The sequence below is a fragment of the Akebia trifoliata genome, chromosome 4 (genome assembly GCF_017979445.1).
Source record: "Akebia trifoliata isolate Shusen 1 chromosome 4, ASM1797944v1, whole genome shotgun sequence".
Classification (NCBI taxonomy): Eukaryota; Viridiplantae; Streptophyta; class Magnoliopsida; order Ranunculales; family Lardizabalaceae; genus Akebia; species Akebia trifoliata.
The window spans coordinates 16256294-16273380 of record NC_141378.1 but is presented as its reverse complement, the minus strand read 5'-3'; the positions used below and the strand labels follow the sequence as shown (position 1 = coordinate 16273380).

At 32.3% G+C, this 17087-nt stretch overlaps 2 protein-coding genes across 5 annotated transcripts; one reads left to right on the top strand and one right to left on the bottom strand.

Annotated features, from left to right (window-relative positions):
• Positions 1 to 452: 452 nt before the first annotated feature.
• LOC147404161 (Thioredoxin superfamily protein) lies at positions 453 to 10826 on the bottom strand. 4 transcript variants are annotated; one of them, XM_086440007.1, is made up of 11 exons: positions 10688 to 10826; positions 4462 to 4765; positions 4299 to 4364; positions 2798 to 2878; positions 2617 to 2670; positions 2466 to 2534; positions 1546 to 1608; positions 1313 to 1395; positions 1143 to 1208; positions 914 to 1017; positions 453 to 825 (listed from the first exon to the last, which is right to left on the bottom strand). In XM_086440007.1, the coding sequence occupies exons 2-10, from the start codon at positions 4714 to 4716 to the stop codon at positions 975 to 977; spliced, it is 780 nt and encodes a 259-aa protein (XP_086296133.1). In that variant the 5' UTR covers positions 4717 to 4765; positions 10688 to 10826; the 3' UTR covers positions 453 to 825; positions 914 to 974. The 4 variants fall into 4 exon arrangements, with proteins under 4 accessions (XP_086296133.1, XP_086296135.1, XP_086296134.1 ...); XM_086440009.1 differs by having other exon boundaries at positions 2798 to 2833; XM_086440008.1 differs by having other exon boundaries at positions 4462 to 4723; positions 10688 to 10807.
• Positions 10465 to 14869, top strand: LOC147404160 (glycolipid transfer protein 3-like). The gene is made up of 6 exons (XM_086440011.1): positions 10465 to 10807; positions 11010 to 11065; positions 12682 to 12812; positions 13168 to 13303; positions 14322 to 14465; positions 14650 to 14869. The coding sequence occupies exons 1-6, from the start codon at positions 10645 to 10647 to the stop codon at positions 14683 to 14685; spliced, it is 666 nt and encodes a 221-aa protein (XP_086296137.1). The 5' UTR covers positions 10465 to 10644; the 3' UTR covers positions 14686 to 14869.
• Positions 14870 to 17087: the final 2218 nt, after the last annotated feature.

Below are 17087 nucleotides of genomic sequence, written 5' to 3'. Positions count from 1 at the left end.
CTCATGTATTGGTACAATCTGTTCTCCAGATTATGGTGATATGAGGAGACAACAACAAAGAACAGAAACATAATAACTAAACTTAAATTCCCTAATGTACTTCAATGATTCAGCCCAGCTTAATTTACGGGGTCTAAGCGAAGTTACAGCAGATTGATTTTCTAGATTCCTAATCTATAAAAATATGAAAGATATCACTTCTACTGAGTTGATGGAGATGGTGAAAGCTTACATGAACATACTTTCACTAGAAAACATATAAAAATATCCTACACAGTTAACATAGCTCCTTCTTCCAATCTGGTCAATGAGGTTATGAAACATTTCGACTTGTTTTACACATTAGGGACTTATCAGGACTGATACATTTGATTATCTTTTAGTATTTTTAAGTTTATGTCTTAAAGATAATAATAATAATGACATTATTGTTAAAACATAAAAGAACATCCTTGAAACCATACATCAAATTCAATCACTGTCTAGTGTTCCTTTTACGACAGAATTATAAAATGGGAAGAACTTTGTAAAAATTACAGAACCGGGTATGTTTCTAAGATAATTACAAAAACAACTTTTTTTTTTTTTTTACGAAAATGGCTATGCAGTTTATGGGTAACTTACGAAACTACCCTTATTAGGCACTCCAAATACAAAATGCAGCATAAGAACTTTGGTCAGGTACAATTTACTCACAGTGCAAACCCTTCATTGGCATTAGAGAAGTAAACCTCTTCAATGCTGAACAAAATAAAATCACATTTGTTCCTCATCCTCGTTGTCTTGCCCCTCTACCAAATCTGATAAACTCCCAAGAGTCCAAATCTATAACAATCAAACATCAAACAAATTATGTTCTGAAATAAAAATAATAATAATATTTTACCAGCCCTTTAAAGAAGAGAAGACAAACCTCAAGGGGTAATTTAAATTTGTAGATTATGATCCTTGGAAAGCTGAAACTGATGATCACGTTACATGCCCTTTCTGGGATGCCACTTTATACTGCATCCAACACTTTTGAGAAGAAAAAAACGGAGAATATAATTTTAGACTTGTAAGCTTGGCAGATCAACGGGTGGCACCACTACAAGTATGAAAGAACTTGTAAGGTTAGATAACGGGGAAAAAAATGTGGCTACCTGGGTTTCTGCACTGATGATAACGTCTGCCTGCTTAGAACAATATCTATTGCCAAGCTCAAGTCCCTAACAAAACCAAGTATTTTTTGAAGGGTTAGTACACAGTAAAAACAAGAAAATTTGCAAGTAGGCTCATGACATTCATATTAATCAAGATAATAGATATTAACCTTCCTGTAATGGGCACATTAGTACTTGGTCGTGAGTCATCGAACTGCCCATGGTAGACTAGTTCAAATGGCCTTCGACCATCCTATTAAAAATTTACCAATTTAAAATAGTGTTAGAAAATGCCCCAATTATTCCATGACAAATGATGGTTGACCCAATCAAGAAAAATCAAGATCGAATTGAGCCCTTCAAGAAACAGCAGAACCAATAGGTCATGTTTGTGTAGAATCACCTTTTTGAATAGGAAAAATTCTGGTGTGCAAACAGCTCCAAAATCTCGTGCAACATCTTGGGACTGCAGATCAACATGTCCATTTAATTAATAGGTTATAACCAACTTGTAAATGAAAAACCTTCTAGAATGGCCAAAATATCATAGGTGTGGTTTTTTTAACGTTGACGACATTGAGCCAAACTTCAATGTTTGTATTAATGGATTCTATTGGCCATTTTGTTTAGTCAAACATCAATTTCAGCCTTTTATAACTCACCACAACATTGCTAAAAAGCCAGGCCAAATTGTCCAAGTTTATTTCACTCTTGTCATGCTCAAACAACACGTGTTCCTTCCACCACTTTCGATCAATGCAAGCGTATAACTGTTACCTGCTTCTTTTTTACCTTATTTCTGTGTTTAATTTGAATACATTCTTAAGCAGTTCCCCACCTCACCACACATCATTAGACTCATCTTGGTTTTAAGGACCTATATGATTTACATATTCAAGAGACTTAACTCAATGAACCTCAAAGTTGTTTTTAAGCAAAAAGAATTTGGTTAGTACACACAATGTTTTAGCTAAGGTTTAAAATGTTGTACCGCTTGAATGTTTCAGTTAAAGAAAAAAACCGATACCGTATCGGCCAATACATCCGATACAAACCAATACATTCTGATACATACTTGATACATTCCCGAAGCATTAAATGTTTCAGAGTCAATTTTTTGTATCAGTCTTTGCTGAATTTGACATGTATTAGACGATACATTCCAATATTTTAAACCATGGTTTTAGCCAATACCAACAGATACTTAATTTAAAACTACATGACAATGACATTTATATGAAATTGAATATTTCTGCATATTCCTAACAAAGCAGTGATTATAGGAAAAAACGAATAAAAAAAAGAGAAAATTTGTAAGTGTACCTCATCATAGAGATAAGGGAAAGGGTATTTAAATAATTTAGCATCTTCTGCCATGAATTCTGGTCCATCCTGTATAGAACACTTCGATTATGAAAAAAATATTCAATCTCTTTAATATGGATGTAAGCTGAAAGTTTGAATTCTTTACAACCTGTGGGTGAGTAATTACAGAATTCGAGGATATCGCAATTACTGCCAGCCCCTTCTGCAATATAATAAAAAAAACCAAAGTGTATGTTATTTGTTTGTATGGATGAGTTGCTACAAACAAATTGATGTAATATCTACTTCAGTACTTCCAAGCTCAAAAGAAGAAAAAATAATTATATTACCTCCATATAGAAATTTGCAAGCTTAACAATATCTTTCTTCAAGTGTTTAACAAATGGGCAATGATTGCAGATAAACATTACCTGTGCCATCATATAGTTACTGTGAATCTTGCAACGAAGGTTTAAGAGAAAGAGCAAACAAAAATTTTAAATTTGGAATGAACTTAATGAAGAAACAAAGCCAATTTAATGATGAAAATTGCCACACAAAAAAGAAATCCCCACATTTGTTTTAATTATGTGTCTTTTATCCCATTCATTGGATTAGGTTTTAATTCAATGGTCAGGATAAGTTCCTTTTGTGGGAACCCTATAAATATAATGTTGTGGGATGTTTTTTAAAAGATTTTCTTCTAGGGTTTGATAGAGACAGGGATAGGGGTGTACAAAGGTTCCAAGGCTTGGGTTTGGAATTAAAACCTTGAGTGTTATTCTTTGTATTGTTCTCCTTTGATTTCTTAGTAAAAAAAGATTGGACTTATCTATAAACGTAGTCATCATTGTTGAACCACGTTCAATCATGATGTTCTCTGGTATGTTTCGTGTTTTTCTTTGCTATTTTTTTTTCTTTATCATGCGTATTGAACAAGAATCTCCAAATTCACAACAACATTGAAATGAGATTCCTAGTTCATGGGAATTTCAGTTAAAGTTCACCATTCCCATGGTCTCAAACCACAATGCAAATAACCTTCCATAGGCCTGTTATGGTAGAAGTCATTTAACATACTTCAATTATTTTGGAGTTGTATAACTCCTTATTTTCCCAACTTCTTCACCGTGAAAGCGAGCTTTGTCGACATCCACGTCATGATGATCATCTATACCTTATACCAAATACTGGCATATGCACCTTGAATCCTATTATCATATAACTGGCTTATTTGTTGCTATTATCATAAATGCGTGAAGTATGAACATAACTGCATAAGCTATTTTTCTTCCTTGTTCACACATATAAGTGTATAATAAGTTTGTTTGTCATGTACAATAACTCAATTTCTCCTCCTCTTGGATCATTGCATTTGAGGAAAAAAAATCTAATTAATTTCATAATTAGAAGGAGATAACAACAACAACAACAACAAATGTTGATTTCTCTTATCATAAAATTAAATTATGGTCATCAAGGTACTTAAAAATACTTATTGTCAACAAAAAATTAAGTTCTGAATTTCAAAGTTACTTCAAAAATGTACTTATCAAATAGAAAATATACTTCAAAATCATGTTTTTAACCTGCCCAATAAACCAGCCTGGATCCCAAAAATCAACACGACCCAGTCATCAATTCAATTCAAATCAACCATGGAGCAGACAATTCTAGTCGGATACCGAACCAAATCAAAATTAATAGTTTAAGTTTTAAATATTTCAAACTCTTGTATATAATTAAAAAAAAAAATAAAAACATATTTTTTTCAAACAAAGGAACACAATTTCAAACTTAAAAATTAACTTAAAAATAACAATAAAAATAAAAATGGGAGTGGGTATTTACCAGTAAAGCAGGATATGATTCAAAGTCATCTAATTTCCACGTTTTTCCAGTGAGAGGCTCTGGAAGCTGAATCAATCAATGTGAAAAAGAGATAAATGCACACATAACAGAGGAAAAAAGAAGAGGACCCAAATTTAATTTTGTTGAAATTTGAAAGAAAAACCTCGAAATCAGGAGGTCTAAATCCTAAAGAGACTCCTTCAGACTCTGTTCTTGCAGCTCTGATACTGAGCTTTCTTAATGGTGTAGCTTTTTTGAGTTGCAGAGAAGGAGAGAAAGCAAGTTTTGAAAGAAACCAAGGTGACAGAGAGAAACTCCTTTTAGTGATTAACGTGCACTGGGGATAGAGTAAACGTGCGCCTACTGATCCAACAAGGGTCGCTGGAGAGAGAGCTCCAACAGCAGCAGCAGTGGCCATGATTCTCCTGTTAAGGGATTCTCTGATCTCTGGAATTTCAATTTTATCTCTACGAGGGTATTTTCGTCATTTTATAATGGGACTTTATTCAATGTAATATAGAACATAGTAGATGCATCATTGTTTAATTCTAACCATTGGATTATGCCTAAGGTTCAATATCAATAAAATTATCTTAAAAAATTAATAATAATAATAAATAAATAAATAACTGCCAATCAAAAACAGTGGAAAAAGAAACTCAATGAGCAACTACTAACATTTGTTTCTTATAAAGTAAAATGAAAATTTTGTAAATTTAAATGATTTAAAAGGATTGATTTATTTTATTTTCAATGCCACAATTTTTCAAATAATATTATAGAATACCATACTTATAAAAATATAAAACCCAACACAAAAATAATGAACCATCATAAGCATGCTTTTGAAATCGTTGCAGACCTCATCTTTGAACGAGACATCTTTGTTGAGGAATCGTCATCCTTTTTCTTCTTCTTCTTCTTCATTTAATTTTTTCTTCTATTTAATACATAGAAATGTGAAAAAATATTACCTCGAATGAGATATCGTTCTTGAATAAAAGAAGATAGAAAATCGAAATTAAAAATCATAATCATAATTAAAAGATATTCTATTGCCACACCAATTTTTTATAAAGAACACCCCAACTTGTGATATGAGAGGATAAATTACTACACATCCTGACGGTGCTCTTAGTAAAAATTGGTGTGAAAATACTCTATAAATTAATCATACAAGCAAGTTTTTGTTCACTCTTAAAAAATTGTTTGACATAAGGCTTGGAAGATGATAAGTTGATAATATGATAGTTTTAAAACTTGAAAGTAGACTTATATGTCCAATGATTCGACCAAGTTAACAAGTAGACTCGATGACTTTCATAATTAATCCAAAAAATTGTTTCCATTAGATTTTGGGGTTGAATCACATTAAAATCCAATCTAGTCGACTTGGCTAAGTTTCCAATCAACTCGACAAGATATAAAACTGTGAATTATTATCTTGGCCCAAACTTGAGTGGGTCCAAGAAAAATCGAAGTCACGCCACTTGTTAATTTTTATGCTAAATTAGCATGACATAGATATATCCTTTTTTATATTATACACAAGTTGTTAATATCTATCCAACAATAATTGAGATAAGGTGACGATGTATCATAAATTTTTTGTTACAAATTGAAATACTATAAACTACATAATTGTACTGTATTATACTCATTTAGGTACATTGCCACCAAGATTTCTGGGTCCACATATCAATTAGTGAGCATAGACACACAAAATTTAGCTAGATTTTTGTGATTTCTATCCATTGATAAATGTGTCCTAAAAATGCTCAAGTCAAATAGTTAGAAAGCAACTTTAGTAAATTGTCAAGTCCAGACTCTGGAGAGGCCAATAAAATTGATGAGAGTAACATTTGGTTTCGCCTGAATTGTAAGATTTTGATTTGATTGTCAAATCCAAGTAATTTAAACGGATCTTAACGTCGAATTTACCCCTATTTCACATAGTGGGTAAAAGCATGGCTTGTTAAAATTCGGCACCTTCTGATTATTATCATTTACTCTATCAATGAATCGTTCATTTAATTGAAAAACTAAATAAAATAGATAGACATTTCCCTTCATCTTAGACCATTATAATTATTATTATCTTGATAATGGGGTTTTGAAACTATAAAAGAAACATGCTATAGAGGATCCGATCCCAATCTCTATTGGTGGCTAATGAGGGGATTATAACTCAAGACCCCTCCCATTTTGGAGATTTCATACCATTATTGTTCAAGCATATAGTACTCAGTTAGTTGAGTGTTTGACGGATTCCCACTACATTAGATATAGAAGATCGTCGAGATTTTGTGATCTAAATCCATTCCTTAGCACTAAAACATTACTTTGGAACCCAAAAAATATACAAAAATACTGAAAAAAAAAAAAAAAAAATGGGTCCTCTTATCCTTGATTAAACCCATTTTTGTTCCTAGTAACAAGCTAATAATTTTGTAACTTTAGAACGAAAGTTAAAATTCGATTCCAGAATTGGACTACTTGGACCTGATTACGGATCGCTGACCTAATATCATCAAAATAGAATCTTCTTTTGTCCTAACAAAATACATTTGTACGACGAATTCAAATTTGGACTAAATTTTTTTTATTAGAATAGAATTATTTTGTTTTAATTTGTTTGGTTTGGTCCCCAGGAATCTATGGCATTCACACCATGGCGTTTCATCATCATATCCTTTGTTGCAATGTTGCCTGATCCGCTTGACGTTAAAATATAATATATAAAAAAAATGTAAGGTATCTGTTGTCTTTAATTTATGGATAATAATCTCTTCAACTTAATATTATTATACTATTTGTCAAACATTTTTTTTTTCCTAAATGCCTCATTTTCCCTCACAAACAGGCGAAAATAGATGTGTTAATAATCATTATTTTTGAATTTTGAAAAAAAAAAGTTTCATTAACTTAATGCAGATTCAGAATGGTATTTTGGGAATGGGAAAATAAGGGATAAAATAATAAAAATAACTTTTGAGGTAATTTTACGGTGTATAGATTTTAAATTTACAATAATAATAATAATAATAATACAAGAAGAAGGAGAAAAATGCATACAATTTCATATTTAATTTTTTTTCTTTTGTTTTCTCGACATATGAGATTAATGGTCAATAATTAGTGGTGCATCAAGTTAAGATCTTAAGTCGTGATATCAACTCTCATAGACTTGAATCAACTTGGCAAGTTAACACCTTTAAATTTCACATTTAGATAAATAATCATAATTCCCATAAATACAAGAAGATAGAATCAAGTCTGAGCTACTTCAATAGATTTTTGGTTTCTCAATATTATAGAAAATTGTTGTATATGTTTCTCACCAAGAACTCATTTTAACATAAAGACTGATGCTTTTGAGGTTTCGGAACTAAAAAGCAAGCGCTCAAAACACATTCCCAAACACTACCCAAATCTTTGAGATACAATTACTACATAAAACAAAATGAGGCTACGACAATGTCAAGTTATTGGAAAAATTATAATATGAACTAAAATATCCACAAAAAAGAAAAAAAAAATACTATTTCAATTTACAAACCTTTTAATTAGAATCGAGCGTTAAAAAAATATAAGCGTTAAAAAAATATAAGATTATCTGTTTTATAATGGCTTCAATCTCATATTACAACGGTGATGATAAATTTTCTTCGAAAATAGTAAAATCATTTATGGATGTCATTTGATGGTGGTTTGGACGTACGGGTCAATTGTACTCAATGAGGTGGCAAGGGTACTTGATCCAAGTAAATAAATTAAATGTGATTTAAACAAAATTTGGTGAATGAAGAGGATTAATTCGTTCGATCAGTCAACCCAAATTTTTGAGATACCATTTTGATGATGCTGATCCCAAATTTTTGAAATATAAATTTGATAATGATTATGAAATAAAATAGTTAAACCTAGCTACAACAATGGCAATATGATGCAAATTGTTTAGGTTCATGAACCAATGCTCCTGAGGTTGACAATCAAAATAAAATATTTGTAATGAAGCATCTGGAATAAATTTCATCTCTAAGCAGATCTGAAACAGATAATTTGATTCCTCCTGCCTTTGTTTATGAAGAAATTCAACACCCTTTCTTTTCGCAAGTTTAAAAAATATTAAAGAATAATGCTGAAATGACCTCAGGTTGGAACTTGGAACCTCTCACATCGCATTTCTTGATGTGAAAGTATATTGGAATCATAGATGCTTTTCATTTAGATACGAGTGAAAAAGCATTTATGGTTCCTATCAACTTTCACATCAAGAAGTGCTATCTAAGGTTCTAATTTGAGGTCACTCTAGCACAACTCAAAATAAAATAAATAAAGAAAAATAAATAAATAAAGGAATCATAACCCTAGATCTACCCCAGATCCCTAGGCAGAATAAAGTCCCACCGACTAATTGTTGTGAGCCTTCTGATCTGATCAGAAGGTTACTCATCATCATGGTTTAAAAGTCAACTCCGATTATTGAATATTAATCATTGGATCTCAATGTTGAAATTAATAGCTAAGATAGATAAAGCTAACACTTAGATGGGCCCTAGTCGTCATAGCCACACCATGGTTTTAAATCTCGTCCGAGGTTGAGACGACTGGTCCAATACATCTCCTTCACCAACGAGATGGGTGAATAGACATGTCAAATGTATCGGAAGAGATTTAAAACCATGGTTCATTTGTCTCATTGCTGAATGAGACGACTCAAATGTATAGGAAAACTCGTCCAAGACAACTTGATCTCATTCATGGATGAGACAAGACATCAAAATGAGTTTTAACACAATAAGCCACACACAATAAAAAATTAGTTGATGATATCTTAAACCTCTCGATCAAATGTTGGGATGTGCGAAGTGGACCAGATTTGGGCCTAAACTGGCCCTTCCCACTCCAGTTCAGAGTAGTCATGCCAAAGCCCATTTGGATTTGATCGCTCCTTAAAAGTTTAGTCCAATCTTCAAATGGGCGTTGAAACAAATTTTGGGCTCAGACCACTAGGCCTATTATTTGTAACCGTCGATCTGATAGAGCTCTTGATGGATTTGATGAGACCTGGAATTGGATCCATTATGATTCTATAACACTGAATTGTGATTGAGGATTTGGGTTTTGAAAATGATTTGAATTGTTTTGAAAACCTATTTGTGTTTTGGAGTAATCATCTCCCAATCCGATTTATCTACAATTCAGATTTAATCGGATTATGGGTGGATTGGATTTAAATCCAATATGGACACAATCCAATAAGGATTGTATTGGTTCAACTTCAATATATCCTATTCGAGACCGACCAAAAATATATATATATCCTATCCGATTATATAATGGGATTGACCCAGGATTGAATATATCTGACCTTAAACTCCAACAGGTTAGTCCAGTCCATTACCTCATAGTGTGAAAGGGATCTAAGGTAATTTGGTTGTAACCCATTTAAGAACAATTAAATTCAGAGTTTCTAGGGGAGATAGACCCTAGATAACACCAAAAAGTATAACCTTAGAGAATGATTCTATCCATACTAATCAGTATTTCTTGCACATCCATCATATTTTTTTTTTTTCTTTGAATCGTCACCAAGTTACTAAGATATGATATCTAGGATCATACCATCGAAGTAGGGTTTTTTTTTTTTTTTTTTTTTTTTTTTAAATTTTATTGGTACCATCAAAGTTGATGTACTAAAGGAAATGTTTTGTGTGCAAAAAAGTTAATTCATGATTTTACAAAGTTTAGATTGATCAATTACGAGGCACTACATGTATTAGGGCATCCTAATTTACAAAAATACATATATTCAAGAAGTCTTCAATATATGTAATGTCCAATGATTAGTCAATTTGAGATTCTCTAAAATCGTGAATTAACTTTTCTATGCGTGAAAATTTCTCATCATCTAAGATCCACATACACAACAGTTAAAATGATTTAATTAGGAAAAGATAAGAGGATAGATGTTGATGATAAACTACAAAGTCAAACATGGGGTCACAATCCAGGTTTAATAAAATAATAATAAAATAAAACAAATAAATAAATAAATGGCATGGGAGTTCAACTGTTTAACTTGGGAAAGCTATGTATGTATGTATGTATGTATGTGTCAAAGCCTGCATGTATGTCCCCACAAAGATATATATATAAGTAAGAGATGGGCCATGAGGAACATTGGGCCTCTCACTTCATCTCTAGCCAGGGGAGGGACGGCCATAACTATGCAAATCAATTAACTCTCTCTTTCTCTCTTTACTGTTGACTTAATTATAAAATCTGAAGTTATCAAGAAGAGAGAGAGTGAGAGAGAAGAAGAAGAAGATTTAGAGATCAAATGAAAAGGAGAAGAGGAGTGATGGAGAAAGAATCAGACATACGATTTGCAATTGCTGAGCTTTCAAAGATTGTTAAATTTAAAACTGAAGATGGTCTCCAACCCTTTATCCCTACAAAGCCTTTTCTTCACGCCTGCAAGTTGATCCTCCTCCAACCACTTGGTTTGTCTCTCTCTCTCTCTCTCTCTCTCTCTCTCTCAAATGGGTATCTTCATGTTCTCTCTAAAAGGGCTATTTAGGTAGAAATCAAACTTTTTTTTTTTTTTTTTTGGTTGAAAACTTGAAATCTAAATTAGGTCTCTCTCTTTCTCTCTCTAGAGAGACACTTGGAATTTCATGTGGTCACAGTTTGGTCTTTTTGCAGATAAGATTGGTCCATCAATGGTAGTTTTGAGACAAGACGTAAATCAAAATATCCAGGTAACATCTTAATCAATCCATGTTTTGAAAGATTACTGCACACTGCTACTCCAGGAATTGGGTAACATTATCCAACTCCACATATTTCACCTTGCCACGTGGCACATTATATAGACTCATTTAGCCATGTTTGTTGGGTTGTCAATTTTGGCCCTTAATCTGATCTGTCCGTTCTAAAACAAGCTTTAGGATTAAGCTACTAAACTAGTGTTGGGTTCAATCATTAAATTTGGATTGGCCTAAGGCTAAATGATTTTGAAAGATGCATGAATTTATATTTTCGGTAGAGACAATGAATTCCTTGAGTCCACCCTTCATGTCAGATTGACCTACGACTCAACTAGCTGCAAGTAGGACTTTTCGAGGGTGATGCGTGTGCCCATGGGATTAGTCTCACCCGAAAGGTGTGGATACTATGATAAGTTAAAAAAATTAAAAATAAAAATTAATGGAGGCATGATGGAAATTAGGTCTAATCCAAGTACAACTCGCCTCTTTAGAGTTGGATCAGAACTCGTGCAAATCCGACCTAAACTTATCCATTGAGAATCTACATAATTGCAAAAGATATTGGATTGCCATACCAACTTTTATTAATAGCACTCCAATATTAATAAAGAGATAGAACATATGTTGGAGTGCTCTTAGTAAAAGTTGGTGTGGTAATAGAATCTCTTCATTTGTAAGGATTACATTAACGTGATCCATTACGTAATTGGAAATAAGAATCTAAGAGTATTTTTAATAGCATAAAAAAAAAAATATTGAATGCATTTTCGATACAAAAGTCAATTTCTCAGGTGTATCTATTGATGTACTAAGGTCACACCTTAAAGTACAATAAATACACTTTGATAATTGAATTTTGTATAAAAAAATGTCTTTAATATTTTATTTTTTTAGGTCATGTTAGACTAACATCAAGAAGATTGAGTCTAAAAATAGCTCATGAAAGTGGAAATGAATCATAAATGTTTTTCATATGTATCTCAAGGAAATCATCTATGGTTGTTATCACACTTTCACTTTAGCGTTTACAATGTGAGGTCCTAATCTTTAAGGTCAATTCAGCATTGTTCCAAATTTTTAAAGTGCATTTATTTCACGTTAACGTGTGGCGTAAGGGCACACGTTAGCGTGTGGCCATTTGTAAATATGTTTATCTTTTGTCACCTAGACACAAACGATCATGGGATTAGTTTACCCAATTCCTGAAGTAGGGATCCGCTCTTTAGATTCCAGAGAGAGAGAGTGACGGACCACCAAATTCTTTTGACATTAGGACAAGAGAGCTGCTATCGCCACACCAACTCTTGCTAATGCCACCCTGAGATATGTGCGATTTTCATATGAATTGGGGTGGCGTTAGCAAAAGCTGGGTGGCAATAAATTCTCTCTATGACAATTCCAAATTACCCACTTCTTTTGTTAAAAAATTACACCAACTTCTTCTCTTCTATCCATTTCAGCAAACAAAGGAAACGTCATTTTTTAGGAAAATCGATTTGATTGGATGCCTGTTTTACCCCTGACCCTCTTCTGTCCATTCACTTTCCTACCAAGGGTATTTTGGGAAACAAAAGATTAATTATCTTTTCTTTTTTTTAAACATATAGAGATTAGAGAAGCTGTCTGAATCAGATCCTTCCATTTACTCAAATTTGGTTGAGATATTGAAGAAAGAAGCGAGAGAAGGAAATGGAAGAACCACCACCAGCTGTACCAGAGCTATGGTTTGGCTTGCCAGGTAATTTTTTTTTTTTTTTTTTTAATTATAAATTCTCATATGATAATTAATAAGTAATAAAATTGTTTTATATGTATAATTTTTGGTGAAAGTCTTCTAAGGTTTTTTTTATTGAGCTAAACAGGTTTTTCTGAATCCATTGTCAGATCGAACTGTATCAAATTCATTTTGATATACAAAATATATTTTACTAAAATGTAATACACCTCATATTTTAATGGATTGGGAGATCCAATAATAGGTTATTAAATTGGATCCTTAATTATCAATCTCAAGCTATATATGGGACTAATGTGGTACTTTTTATACGAGTTATAACCATCGGATCATTGGGGTTGTGTTGTTCTTTGGGTAGGTCCATGGAGTTCACAGCAGCTTTGTTAGAGAGATTGGTGAAAGATCCAGCGCAGAGTATGGAGAAAGCAGTAGAGGACTCTTATAATGTTACCTTGAAGCCTTGGCATGGTTGGATTTCAACAGCTGCTTTCAAAGTAAACAAAAGCATTCTTTTTTCTATAAAAAAAAATCTTTTTTAATGGATCCGACCCATTTTCAAATGGTTTATATACATAGGGAGGTGTCCGGAGGTCCTAAAGAAAGTCCAACATTGTGGCAAACATTTTTTCAATGGATGGTTTGAAGGTTTTGGAATGGGCTGATTTTTTGTGAAGATGTTCTCTATGATGAGGAGATCATCCTCACAAAAACTCAGACCATTCCGAAACTTCTAACCCCATCAAAAATTATTTATAAAAATCGAACAATTCATAATTTTTCAACTTGTAAAGTAGGGTTAGAAGTTTCAGAATGAATTGATTTTTGGTGAAGACGATCTCTTCACCATAGAGATCATCCTCACAAAAAATCAACCCATTCTGAAACTTCTAACCCCTATTTGAAAAATGTTTGACTCTCTTTAAGCCCTCCGAACGCTTTCCATATATATATATATAGGATCCCGTTCAGCACCCTACACTTTACTAAGAGCACAAAGTTGAAATGGGTTGATCTTTGACATCATCTTCACAAAGTGGAAGAATTATCTACGATATTGTTACTGTTAACTTATAAACAATTTTTGATAGGGTTAGAATTTTCAGAATGGGTTGAACTCACTTGTATGTTGTCCATTTTTTTATTATATTTAACGACACCACCAGATGTCGCCAAATCTTGTAAAATGGATAGTATCCAGTCATTGTAAAAAATGTTGTAATAAATATGCTATATATTTTTGGGTTATCGACAGGCTTGGGTTCCAAGCCCATGTCCAACCCAAAACATAATTGGGCCTACCTTATTCAGCCAAAAAATAAGCAGGCCAAATAAGACTACCCAAACCAGGTCCAACCCCTAGTCCAACGGGTGGTCCCAGTATATAGGGTTCGATAGGGTCCAAGCATCGTTTGATGGAAACCGATGGTGCAAAAGTTGTGGACCCTGGTTTCTTAAATTAATAAATTTACTAATTAAATAAAAATAGCAATAATAAATGCAAAAATTTTATAGGTAGCTCTGAAGTTGGTTCCAGAAAGTAAAACCTTTATAAGCTTGCTCATGGCTGAAGGTGAAGACTACGACACGTTGAAAGAGGAAATAAAGAGCTTGATTTCATTGCTTCTTCCAGTTCTTGTTGAGATCCACTCTATTCTGGTGAGCCAAATTGCATCTTATTATTAGATTAATTCTATTTCCACACCAAATTTTACTTACAACATACCAATCCTTTTGTTTACTTAAGGATTGATGTGTTACAACTAAATGTTGGTGTGCTAGTAGCAGCTCTATATTATTATTATTATTATTATTATTTTAACTTTTTTATTTTCATCTTCAGAGAATCTATGGCTCGAATGGGATGAAGGCCACATAAGGAGAAGAAACCGTAAACAAGTCAAGATACTGAGAATTGTAAATATATTTAATGTCTGTTATTGTAAATATTCAGTTTTGTTATAATACCTCTATCTTCCCTTGTATTGTAAAACAATAATGGCATTTTGGTTCAAGAAATGGATGTTTTGTATTTATAATTTTAGAGATGATTTTTAGGTTGACTTTTCTTATTTGTGTACCTTCGACTTTCGTTGACTCAATCAAATCATTCTTAATGTTTGTTCTGCTGACCGTCTATGGTCTGAATACCCAAACTATCCTTGTAGCATTTAAATTATTAAAATGTCATTATTTTAATTTAAAAAATAAAAAAATTAAATCAAATCTCAACCGTCGGATTAAAATATTTCACACAATTGGATTAAAAGAACACTAATGACATTTTGACGTGGTGGCGTGCACATAATTGTAGATGCTTTTTCTCGAGATAAGAGTAAAAAATAGCTACAATTATGTGCACGCAACCACGTAAATACATCATCCCAAAAATGCCACTCCTCCATGACTTTATAAAAGAAAACCCAACACTATCTTCTTGAAGAAAATGGAGTTAAGATTTTTCTATATCACATTAGTTAGGGTTTGTATTTGTTGTTTTGTAAATGTTCTCAAAAATATTAGAGCTCTATTCCTTAAACCCATTACTTTGAAATCCTAACATTAATATCTTTGAATCCGATTTTAATTTTGATTAAACAAATTAAAGATCTCATGTTCCATGGAATGAGTAGAGGTTTCAACTCTCAAGTGTACTTTTTAACCATTTTTTTCTTAAAGGCATTAGTTACTGTATAAAAAAATCTTGTTTGTATTCTTAATTGGGCAGGGGTATAGAACTAGCATATATATTTAGAGGAGAGGGTATTACTAATTTCATTTTCTTCATTATTTCTTATTTTTTTCTCAAATTTTTTTTTTCTCTAATTATCCATGTGGAGATTCTCAACATTGGGTAAAAAAGATGAGATTGATATGAACAAATTAAAATTAAGTTGAAAAATATATAATTGAGTTGAAAATGATGAGAAATTATTGAAAATTATGAGATTAAACTTCAAAATAACAAAAATTAGATTTAGATCAATAAGAAATTGATTAGGACTTTCAATGTTGTTGTCTTTAGAACGAATTGCTTTGATCGAAGGACATTTACATAATTCTAACAAATAAAATTATTTTTGACATTTCACCATCTCTGTTAATTGATTATTATTTTTATTAACGATTTGACCAGATTAACGAAAGTCAAGGAATATACCACATCTTGCATTTCACAGGGAGGAAGAAAACTAATATCATCCAATTCACAAGAGGGTATATCCTAGATCTAAACATCTAAATTTTTGTATGTATTGATTATTTTGAATGATATTAAAGATACCCCATTTGTTTTCCATTTGACAACATACACCACTTGACCTAGGTTCATTATCAAAGATTAACCCAAAAAAAAAAAAAAAAACCCTAAATGCCATTCTCTACAACCTCAAGTCAAAAAGCCTTAATTTTTCTTTAAGAAATGTGTCATTTCAACTAGAACTCTTCTTCTAGAAAATTTGTTAGTTTCACTCTCTATTTTATTTATTTATGAAGATATTCCAAACCCATTGGCCCAACTATCCTACATCACCATATCTCACCCAAATACCCAAGGTTCATGAAATACGTAGATTTTTTCTTCAATGAAATGTAGAAATTCTTGGATTTTTGTATCCAAAATCCATCCTTCTCGGTAAAAAAAAATTTATATTGTTCTTTAGGATTTGAAGGAGATAAAATATTAGGGTAGGGGAAGAAGAAGGTTAAAATCTTAGTGCAATTTAACTCTAAGGTTAACTTTGTCTTTCCCATTCAACCTTTTTTCATTATTATGTACAAACCCTTATTTTTTCAACCCAAAATTCCATTGATTTTTCTGCTTCTAGAGTCCTGTTTAAAAATCTTCAACTTTTTAAACCCTAGAATCATTATTTATCTTCTATTCAATCTCATCTTCAACAAGCTAAAGATTTGTTACAAATCTCGAGGTCTTTTTCCTCACTATCTTAATAGGGCTAATCGAACTCATTTGCAAAAGTGAAAACCTTTCCTTACTCAGATAGTGCAGCAAAAGGCCTTACTAATAATATCTGCAATGGACATGTTAGTGTGCGTGTTAGTGTCAAGACCTAAAATTGCTCCAACGAACAAGTTAGTGGATTGTTGGAGCAAGTTAGTGGACTTGGTTAGGATGTCCGATGCTAATGTGTGTTAATGACTAGCCACTTCAACTTGCTAATGTGTTAGTTTTGAAAATAATAACCAACAATAAAAAGAAACAAACTAATCTTATGGCCATTAGATTTTACCAAAACATATCTCGAGTTTTATACACATCAG

What these genes read in the sequence shown, in the direction of transcription:
- LOC147404161 (XM_086440007.1), bottom strand. Translation starts at nt 4,716, where the DNA reads ATGGCCACTGCTGCTGCTGTTGGAGCTCTCTCTCCAGCGACCCTTGTT. An exon ending in CTGTAATTACTCACCCACAG is followed by an intron (nt 2,535 to 2,616) that starts GTTGTAAAGAAT and finishes TGTTCTATACAG; the next exon opens with GATGGACCAGAATTCATGGC. An exon ending in TCATCAGTGCAGAAACCCAG is followed by an intron (nt 1,018 to 1,142) that starts GTAGCCACATTT and finishes TCTTCTCAAAAG; the next exon opens with TGTTGGATGCAGTATAAAGT.
- LOC147404160 (XM_086440011.1), top strand. Translation starts at nt 10,645, where the DNA reads ATGAAAAGGAGAAGAGGAGTGATGGAGAAAGAATCAGACATACGATTT. An exon ending in GATCCTCCTCCAACCACTTG is followed by an intron (nt 10,808 to 11,009) that starts GTTTGTCTCTCT and finishes GTCTTTTTGCAG; the next exon opens with ATAAGATTGGTCCATCAATG. An exon ending in ACGTAAATCAAAATATCCAG is followed by an intron (nt 11,066 to 12,681) that starts GTAACATCTTAA and finishes TTAAACATATAG; the next exon opens with AGATTAGAGAAGCTGTCTGA.